We start from the raw sequence: 10,127 nt of genomic DNA, 5'->3' as shown, positions 1-10,127 counted from the left end.
CTGCACGTGGAGGGGGGCGGGGGCGGGCCGGGCGCGCCGCGCCTGCGCACTGCGGCCCGCAGGGGGCGCTGCCTCGTGGCCGGAGCTGTCCGGGGCCTGACCTGGTCCAGCTGAGGTGGCGGTTCCAGCTCTGAGGTGGGAACATCAAGAACACTTTTGTTTCCTAGCCACGTGTTGCTGCCGTGTCCTGGAATGGACTCTGTACTCTCGAACTGTAAATTAAGTTTCCAAAGCTGGATCTGCTTCAGGGAAAGCCTGGTCAACTCCCTCCTGCCCCTGAGTCTTAGTTTGCACATCTGGGAAACGGGAACACTCAGTACCTTGTGATGCGAAGTCAGGCCAACTTGAATGATGCACATTTGAAATCTGCTACATTAAAATGACCAAGAAAGTCTCATTTTATCCATGAAATCTATAATGCTAATCCCTCTAAAACCAATTTTTAATTTACCCGTGATCATATAATTTCACAATTTGTAAACCTTGTTTAGATGAGATATGGATGCAGGGCTCTATCTTTTTCAGCATCGTATAAGCCATTTGTCTCTCGGACAATTGGACTTCTGCCTTCAACTTGGGGACCATTGTGGAGTTATTTTAAATTTCTTTTTATAGGGGTGCCTGGGTGGCTCAGTCCATTAAGCTCCTGACTTCTCCTCTGGCCATGATCTCACGGTTCATGGGTCCAAGTCCAACATCAGGCTCTGTGCTGACAGCTTAGAACCTGGAGCCTACTTTGGATTCTGTATCTCCCTCTCTCTCTCTCTCTCTGCCCCTCTCCAGCTCGTGCTCTGTCTCTTTCAAAAATAAACAAAAATTTAAAAAAAACAAATTTATTTCTATAATAAAAAACCAGGGGTTTTGGTTTGCTTGGGGGGTTTCGTGCCCTCCACTTCACACTTAAGTGTCAGCCAAGTATTCACTAGGTGATCAGGGAGCTAGCTACTGTTCACTGAAGGACAGCACCAGAAAATCAATGACTTTGGAATGAACTTAAGTCCACATAAAACTCTGAAGAAGGCCAGTGGCACCTGGGTGGCTCAGTTGGTTAAACGTCTGTCATAGGCTCAGGTCATGATCTCATGGTTCATGTGTTCGAGCCCCACATCAGGTTCTGTGCTGACAGAGCCTAGAGTCTGCTTCCGATTCTGTGTGTCTCTCTCTGCCCCTTCCCTTACTCACAGTCTCTCTCTCTCTCTCTCTCTCTCAAAAATAAATATTTAAAAATGTAAAAGACTGTTATGATCACAAATTTTGTTACATATATTTTTACCACAATAAAAAATTAATAGGCTTCCTGACCCTGTGAACATATCAATATGCATGAGTCCATAATGGTATGAAAACAACAGCAGATGGGGTGCCTGGAGGGTTCAGGGTTCAGTCAGTTAAGCGTCTGACTTCCGCTCCAGTCATGATCTCATGGTTCATGAGTTTGAGCCCTGCATCAGGTTCTCTGCTATCAGCGCAGATCCTGCTTCAGAGCCTCATCCCCCCCTCTCTCTGCCCCTCCCCTGCTCTCTCTCTCTCTCAAAAATAAATATTTAAAAACAATATCAGCAGAGCTCATTCATCACCTTTGAAAGTGACAACCGCATCCACTCCTTACTTACTATGCCTTTACGGCAGGAAACCAGCCCCAGCTGATGAGAGAAAGCCCTTTTCATGGAAAAACACCAGCTGATGATGTTGAAAGGATGATAGCAAAATCACTATTTTGAAACCACTAATGAAATAGCCATTGTGGACAAGTCATCAATGAATGTTAAAACCATTCACTGAAAGGTTATGGCGGGGGTGGAGGGGTGGGTGGGAGCGGGGACTGGATAGTCCTTCGTTCACCAAAGATCTTCCCTCAGGTTTCCTGCTAGGTGCAAAGAGGAAAAAAGTAACTTTACCATGGATGCATCATGCTGTTACCACCTTCGTGCAGTGACCCCTCTTAGCAGCAAAAGCAGTGGGTAGAGCAGACTGATGGGCTCCTGCTAGGGGTGATGGGAAGTACCTAGCACCAAAAAGGAAGTTCTTGACCAAAATGTTTGACTTGAATCTGATCACACCTGTAGTCCTAACTTCCAAGTTTATAGAAGAAACACAGAAATGTGAGCAATGACACCATGAGAAGCAGTCACGCAAATCTAGAAGCTGAAATCTCTCAACAGCCCAGCTTCCTTGAGTGGACAGAAGGGAATGAGCGAGAAAAGGTGACTGCCCAGAGTTACAGGAGACGCGAGACCACAACCAACTTCGATGTGGGCGTCTGCCATTGGACCTTGGGTTTTGAGCAAATGAGCTGTGTCAGCCAGAGAAATACAAATATGGATAATCGTAGGTGGTACTTGGAAATGTATTGGGTTAGCTGTGGTAATGACCCCATGGCTGTGTAGGAAAATGTCCTTATTTTCTAGAGCACATAGGGGTGAAATGCCAGCATACTAATTGCCTTTGACATACATTAATAAAAAAATAGATAAAGCAAAAATGGCAAACATTAGGGGCGCCTGGGTGGCTTAGTCGGTTAAGTGTCCGACTTTCGCTTAGGTCATGATCTCGCGGTTCGTGGGTTCGAGCCCCGCGTCGGGCTCTGTGCTGACTGCCAGCTCAGAGCCTGGAGCCTGTTTCAGTCTGTGACTCCCTCTCTCTCTGACCCTCCCCTGCTCATGCTGTCTCTCTCTCTCTCTCTCCTAGAAATAAATAAAACATTTTTTCAAAAATGGCAAACATTAAGCATTGTTAAATCTAAATGACGGGTGTATGGGGGTTCATCAAACTGTTCTTTATACTAATCTATATTGTGAAATTTCTATAATAAAAAGGAAAAAAAATTTAAATGCATCCTGTACCTGAAATAGAACCACGGTATTCCTTCCTTTAAGAAGTAAGCAGAGGGCCGCCTGGGTGGCTCAGTCGGTTAAGAAGTAAGCAGAGGGCTGTCACCCCTTTTTCTCATTGAGGGTGGCCATGTCAAAGCCAACACCTGCTCTGACATGGCCTGCTGTGTGCAAACTCATATTATCTCATTTCATCCATAATACTAAGAAGTAGCTGCTATTGCCCCCATTTTAGAGGTGAGGAAACTGAGGCTCAAATGAGGTGGATGAGTCACGCAAAGTTGCACAGTGAGTATATGGCAGAGCCGAGGACCTTCTCCATGAGATCTACCCTGACCATCCCATCTAATTCTGCCCCCCATAGCTTCCCAAACTACCTGACCCTGCTCTAAACTTTCCTTTATCCACAGCATTTACCATTTCTTAAAATACACATATTTACTTATTCTGTTGTGTCTCCCCTAGATAGAAGGGAAGCTACAAGAAAGCAGGGATCTTTGTGTTATTCACTGATGTATCCTGAGCACAGTGCCATCCACAAAGTAGATGTTCAATAAATATTTGTTGCACGAACTGAAATAATACTGAATCACATAGTGAGAAGGTTAGTTCCTCTTCATTTCTCTTCAATCTTTCTGATTCCTTCAAGAAGAAAGTCTTGGCTTGGTGCCCATGTGTCTTAAACTCCTCTCTGCCACTCACTCGCCTACCTTAATGATAAGAGAACAATCCTAGAGGTCAGAGCCTGGGACCGGTGATCATATCTGGTGCCTGGACATTGAACTCTCTGAGGATCTTTTAAAAACACCAGTGCCAGAAGCCTTAAAAAAAAAAATCCCACCTTCAGAGATTCTGGTCTCAGTCTGGAGTAAGACAGAGACATTCCCCCAGCCCCCCCCCCCTACCCCAACACACACTTTTTTTTTTTAAGTTCAGCTGAGTAATCTAATGTGTAGACTCGGTTAGCTGTGGTAATGACCCCATGGCTGTGTAGGAAAGTGTCCTAGGCACTTTAAATGGGTTAAGAATCACCGGGCTGCAGTTACTAACACTTTTTGTTGTTACTGTATCCAGTTTTCTGGTTGTTTTTATCTAGGCCAATTGACTTCTTGAAGCGGTAACAATGTTTCCTATTTGAACATAGCATGAGCAAAGGGAGGGGATTTAAAGAAACACAAAGGGCAAATAGCAATTTGAGCTTTTGGCAAAATGCATGATTGATACATTTTATCTCAGTGTTACAAACAGTGAAATTGAGACACAGAGAGGCTCTGAGTGGCCCATGTCCCACAGCTAGAAAGTAACATTTTGAACCTAGGGAATCTAGTTTGCCTCCCTTGCTGAACTGCTACTACGGTTAGGTGTCTATCGCCGCCTAGTGGACCCGTTTATTTGCACCCAAGGGAAGGGCTCAGCATTTATTCCACCACCTAGTAGGCAGCTCAGCCTTCAAACTTGGGGAGGAATCCTCTTTCTGATCTCCAGCATGTCCCTGTCCCTTCCAGTTTCTTGCCGGCCACAAATGCACACACAAGCAGCATGACCACGCCGGAGCCGACTCCAGTGGCCAGGTGGAGTCCCACCTTAGATTAACTTCAACACAGGGCAGGTCTTATATATCATAATGAAGCATTTGACCCTCATCCCATAGGCAATAGGGAGCCATGAATGGTATGAGAGCAGACCGAAACTATGTGCAACAAAATATTTCTGTGGAAAAGGGCACCACAGTGAATACCTGCTATTTTCTCTGTGAAAAAATCCCTATCCTCCCAGAGCCACTAGGAGCCTGTAAGTCCCCTTGGTGTGAATTTTTAAATGGCAGCCCTTCTGGGAGAATGTCAACTCATGACGGGGCATAAGGCTTGAGGGAGGACTTCAACCCCCCCAGCCCCCACTTGCCCCCACTTGCCCCTCTCAGACCCTCGTTAGAGTGAGGCTCTCCACTGTCAGGAGGAAGCACATGTCCCAACCTGGCCAATCAAAGGACTTCATCTCAATGGCTCCTGGGATTGGTTTAATGGTGGTTGGGGGGTCATGACCTAACACCAGCTGAGAGCACCTCTGGGAGCTTTATTAAATTTGAGTTGTGGAGGGGCGTCTGGGTGGCTTAGTCGGTTAAGCGTCCGACTTTCGCTTAGGTCATGATCTCGCGGTTCGTGGGTTCGAGCCCCACGTCGAGCTCTGTGCTGACTGCCAGCTCAGAGCCTGGAGCCTGTTTCAGAGTCTGTGACTCCCTCTCTGTCTGACCCTCCCCTGCTCACGCTGTCTCTCTCTCTCTCTCCTAGAAATAAATAAAACATTAAATAATAATAATAATAATAAATCAATTTGAGTTGTGGAGAAATTCACATAACAGAAAACTAACCATTAGCCATGTTAAAGAATGTATACAATTCAGTGGCATTTAGAACTTTAACAGCGATGTGCAGCCTCCAAGACATAATCTCTACCCCAAAAGGAAACTCATCCTCATTAGCTGTCACTCCCCATTCCCTCCTCTCATCCCCTGGCACCCACAAATCCACTTGCTGTCTCTGTGCTTTGCCTGTTCTGGACATTTCATATCAATGAAATCCCAAACTATGTGGCCTTTTGTGTCTGGCTTCTCTCAGAGCATCGTGTGTTCAGGGGTCATCCACATGGTAGCGTGTGTCAGTGCTTCACTCCTTGTTACAGCAGAATACTATTCCATTGCATGGATATACCACATTTATTCATTCATCCAGTGATAGACATGTATACGGTTTCTACCTTCCAGCTCTTTTCAGTGGTGCTTCTATGAACATTTCTGTACAACTATTTGTTAGAATACATATTTTCAATTCTTTTGGGTGTAAACCTAGAGATGGAATTGTCAGATCATATGGTCAATTCTGTGCTTAACTTCTGGGGAGATGCCAAGTGGTCCTGGGCAAGTTGCTTGCCCTGTTTGAGGCACATCTATAGAATGAGAATATGTGTGTCTATCTGAAGGATTGTGGGAGGGAACTGGGTTCGGTGATGTGACTCCTTGGCATATAGCACATGGTACTCAATAAATATGAGTAGCCCTTCCTCTTTCAATTAGAGGCTAGCGTAGAGGTTAGCCCATCTCTCCAGCAGGCCAGATGGGCTAGCCTCTACTCCTTGGGGAGCGAGTGATGGCCTAGGTACCCTGCCCAGACCATCTTCCTTTGCGAAGAATGTCAAGTGGTCCATGGGTACTAAACCCATCCCAGGCCCTCTGGTTACGAATTTCTTGCTCCTCATTTACTAAGCTCCAGCAGGAGTGTTCTTCCTGCTGCCCCCAGTTCATCCACACCCGGGGAGTTTTGCACCTGCCATTCTCTCTCCTCAGAATGGTCTCGCCAAGGTCTCCAATATGGCGGTGCTCTCTTGTCATCGAGGTTCATCTGGAAAGCATGCCCCCCCTCCACCCCGAGTGTCCTTTTGAAAGGGCTGCTTCCCCACCTCACGATTCTCTGAAACATCACCTGCTTTATCCCCGGGGCAGCATTTGCTCGTGTCTGGAAATGCCTTGTTTGTCTTTGTATTTGTCTATCAGGTGTCTCCTCGTTACAGCAGGGACATCGTATGCCTTTGTTGTCTCATATCCCCAGTGGGTAGTGTCACACATACAGTAGTGACTCCACGCATATTTGTTGAAGAGGTGAATGAATGAATGACAATGGGAAAACAGATGCATGAAAGGATGATTAAATGATCTGGGTGGGAAGAGAAACATGGACAGATGACTGGACACAGATAAGCGGGTGAGGGGATGGATAGACGTGTTTTCCTGACTCCACGCTAAGCACTTTATGTACATTTCTTGTGTTGTCCATGCAGAAATCCCATGAAGGAAGGAACATATTCATATTAAAGACAAGATGCTTGAGTTTCAAGGGCACCTGGGTGGCTCAGTCAGTTAAGCATCTGACTTCAGCTCAGGTCATGATCTTGCAATTCGTGGGTTCAAGCCCCGCATCGGGCTCTGTGCTGACAGCCAGCTCAGAGCCCAGAGCCTGTTCTGAAACAGCCTGTTCTATGTCTCCCTCTCTTTCTGTCCCTCTCCTGGTCATGCGCTCGCTCGCGCGCTCTCTCTCTCTCTCTCTCTCTCAAAAGTAAATAAAACATTAAAATTTTTTTGAAAAAAAGATGCTTAAGATTCAAAGGAAGGAAAAATCACTTCCCCCAGATTATACAACCAGGAAACAAAGGAGTAGGATTCAGGCTTAGGTCTGCCTGACTCTAAGCCTGGTGCTCTTTACATTTTTTTTTTTTAATGTTTATCTTTGAGAGAGAGAGAGAGAAAGAGAGAGACAGAGTGAACAAGGAAGGGGCAGAGAGAGGAAGGAAGACACAGAATCCAAAGTAGGCTCCAGGCTCTGAGCTGTCAGCACAGAGCCCGACACGGGGCTCGAACTCCCAAACCACGAGTTCATGACCTGAGCCAAAGTTGGGCACTTAACCAACTGAGCCTCCCAGCAAGCCCTGTACTCTTAACCCCCATGGAAATCACCCTGCTCTTCTCCCCTCACTTTGAGAGCCCAGATAGGCCACCCCAGCTCCTCTCCCGATGCCCCAAGAGCCAGATTGCCCAGTCTGGGCCTCTATGTTGCTCGACTGTCCACCAGTGACACAGCCCGATGAGTCTGTGGGCACGTGTGTGAGTGCAGGACCTGCTCCGGCACACACCCCCGCCAGGCGCCAGGAACATTGCATGGCCGAGGACAGGCCCAGAGAGTATGGGAGTGACCACTACTATTTATGAGAAGCCCGGGGACCAAGTCCCGGCCCGACGTCATTCGCAGTGGGTGCCAGGTAATCACAGCTCGTGGTGATCCAGCCTCACAAAGTGACACAAAGGAGGAATTGAAAGAGAATAAGGGCAGGTGGAGCAGTGGACCCATCGCAGAAGGGTCACGCAGTCCCGTCTTGGGGCGGGGCCATGCAGGGCCAGGAGGAGGGGGAAGGGAGCTGGAGGAAAAACCCAGGAGTGTCTCTCGGACTCGTGGTCCAGGCCGCCTTCCTCAAGACACAGGTGGGTTGGCAGGTGGCTGGCTCGTCAAGAAGCCGGCAGACGTCAGCACTTCTTGTCATCATTGAGTTCCACGTAGGGGAGCCCCACGGGCCACGTGTCCTGAGGCCAGTAGCGGAGCTTGAGAGTGTGACCTGGCATCTCATACCTGGCGTCCACCAAGGCCATGGTAACCATGCCGTAAGGAAAGGTGACGCTGATGGCCACATGCCTGTGGGGGCGCAGGGAGAAGGCGGTGAGGCCACAGCGGCCCCTGAGCAGCTTGATGCCCCCACCTTGATTCTCTCCTTACTTCTCATGGGTCCTGACCTTCCAAAGGGACCTTCTGGACTTGACCTTGAATGCAACAAGCCCCCCCCACACACACACACGTCCCGGTATCTGTGCCTGCCCTCTCCACCCCCAGGCTCCTGCTCCAAGCTCCAGCATCGGAGATTTTCTGGTTCTGGGGCTCCATACCACAGGGCAGGTACTTACCAGATGCTATGCAGGTAAAAGAAGTTGATCTGCTGCCAGAAACTGCAAAGCACACGGTCACTGACCCAGCTGGTCAGTGCAAACGCCCACAAAACTACGGAGACCTCCATTAAGTGCCGGACCTCCTTACTGCTGGTCCTAGGGAGGGAAGAAGGAAGATCAGAGCCTGGCTCAGATAGTAGAGCCTGAGGGGGCTGATGGGAAATTCCCGTATCCAAGGAGAGGAGGCTGGGAGGAGGGAGTGACTAAGAGTACAAGGGGGAGGGGCCTAATTTGTGCTTATTGCTAACCTTTGCTGAGCACTTATAGGATGCCAACTATAGTTCTAAAAGTCCCTTCAGGGGGCGCCTGGGTNTCTCCTAGAAATAAATAAAAATATTTAAAAATAAAAAAAATAAAAAAAATAAAAGTCCCTTCAGACCAGGGCGCCTGGGTGGCCCAGTTGCTTAAGCTTCTGACTCTTGATTTCACCTCAGGTCATGATCTCATGGTTCGTGAGTTCAAGCCCCACATGGGGCTCTGCACTCAGAGCACAGAGCCTGACTGGGATTCTCTCTCTCTCTCTGCTCCTCCCCCGTTCTCCTGCACACATGCCCTTTCTCTCTCTCTCTCAAAATAAACTTAAAAAAAAAGTCCTTCAGATCAAAACTCAGTCCTCACAACAGTGCTATTATTCTCGTTTTGTAGATGAGAAAACAGGCATTCGAGATTAAGGTATCGCTCCAGCCCCACCCGAGGTTACCCGGCTAGCAAGTAGCAGAACTGGGGTCTGAACCAGGCTTGTCTGACTGCTGATTTCTCAACCAACTAGCCCTTCCCTGTTTGTGTGCTCGGGGCTGTGAGCGTGTGCAGCACTGTGAGTCAGTGCGTGAGAATTCCTGTCCGCATGGCTATGAGAACGTGCATGTCCGTATGTGGGAGGGTCAAGCCTCTGGAGGCTGTGTGCCTTGGGACAACTCCAGATCAGAATCTGCTTCCACAACAGCAGAGCTGACTCAGTGTCCTGTAGGAAAGAGCATATGAGGGACTAGTGAGGCAATAGGTCCTTTATGGTTTAAAGTGCAGGCCCTGCCCCCTAGTCTAAAATGGGACAGTATGAACATCAAACTGGAAAAAAAAAAAAAAAAAAAAGAATAATGAGGAAGAACTGACGAAATCGGAATAGAGTCTGAGGTCTAGTTAATACCATCGTCAATTTCCTCCTTTTGAGGCTGTACCCTGGATGCTGCCCTGGGAGAGGCTGGGGGGAGATGGGGGAAGGATACGTAAGATTCGACTGCTTTTGCAACACGGCAGGAGTCTGCAATCACATCAAAGTAAAAGTTAAAAATATAGCATGGTGATTGCAATGGATTGAAACACTTCTGAGACATAAACATCCGTGAGTTTATGATAATACTTTTAAAAAATAAATTTCATTGGCCGCTACTAGGGATGGGTAAGGCGCCAACTCACTAGGCTAGAAATGGATCAATTAAGGGAGAGAATCGATGATCAGTCCTCTCATTCCTGTGCAAACTGTATTTCAAGGTTGATGAGCGAAAGTCCTTCTTGATGGAGGAACTCCAGAAAATCACTGCAGGAGGAATTATGGGATCAGCAAACCACTAATGAGCTCGTGAATGGAGGCAGCACTGCCGAAATCTCTAGGTGAAAGGTAGGTGGAAAACTTAACAATAAAGAGAGGGGTGACACCAGCCACAATCCACTGATCAATCTTAATAGCACTCAATATCGGGGGGCGCCTGGGTGGCTTAGTCGGTTAAGCGTCCGACTTTCGCTTAGGTCATGATCTC

General features: G+C 47.7%; 1 protein-coding gene and 1 long non-coding RNA gene across 2 annotated transcripts in view; one reads left to right on the top strand and one right to left on the bottom strand.

Moving 5' to 3' along the window:
- Window positions 1-5,534: 5,534 nt before the first annotated feature.
- Window positions 5,535-10,127, bottom strand: part of ACER1 (alkaline ceramidase 1) — a 21,013-nt gene continuing 16,420 nt past the window's right edge. Inside the window, exons 5-6 of the mRNA XM_077777550.1 lie at window positions 8,332-8,469; window positions 5,535-8,065 (exon numbers count right to left, since the gene is read on the bottom strand). Coding sequence (XP_077633676.1) covers window positions 7,900-8,065; window positions 8,332-8,469 — 304 coding nt within the window. The 3' untranslated portion in view covers window positions 5,535-7,899. The remainder of the gene's footprint in view (window positions 8,066-8,331; window positions 8,470-10,127) is intronic.
- The window catches only part of LOC144242632 (uncharacterized), a 2,028-nt gene continuing 1,504 nt past the window's right edge, over window positions 9,604-10,127 (top strand). The window contains exons 1-2 of the long non-coding RNA XR_013338408.1: window positions 9,604-9,712; window positions 9,862-9,988. This is a non-coding gene — a long non-coding RNA (uncharacterized LOC144242632). The remainder of the gene's footprint in view (window positions 9,713-9,861; window positions 9,989-10,127) is intronic.

The sequence above is a fragment of the Crocuta crocuta genome, unplaced genomic scaffold (assembly GCF_008692635.1).
Source record: "Crocuta crocuta isolate KB4526 unplaced genomic scaffold, BGI_CrCroc_1.0 scaffold110, whole genome shotgun sequence".
In the NCBI taxonomy this organism is placed as follows: domain Eukaryota; kingdom Metazoa; phylum Chordata; class Mammalia; order Carnivora; family Hyaenidae; genus Crocuta; species Crocuta crocuta.
The sequence above is the reverse complement of the archived record's forward strand: the minus strand, read 5'-3'. Positions and strand labels throughout refer to the sequence as shown.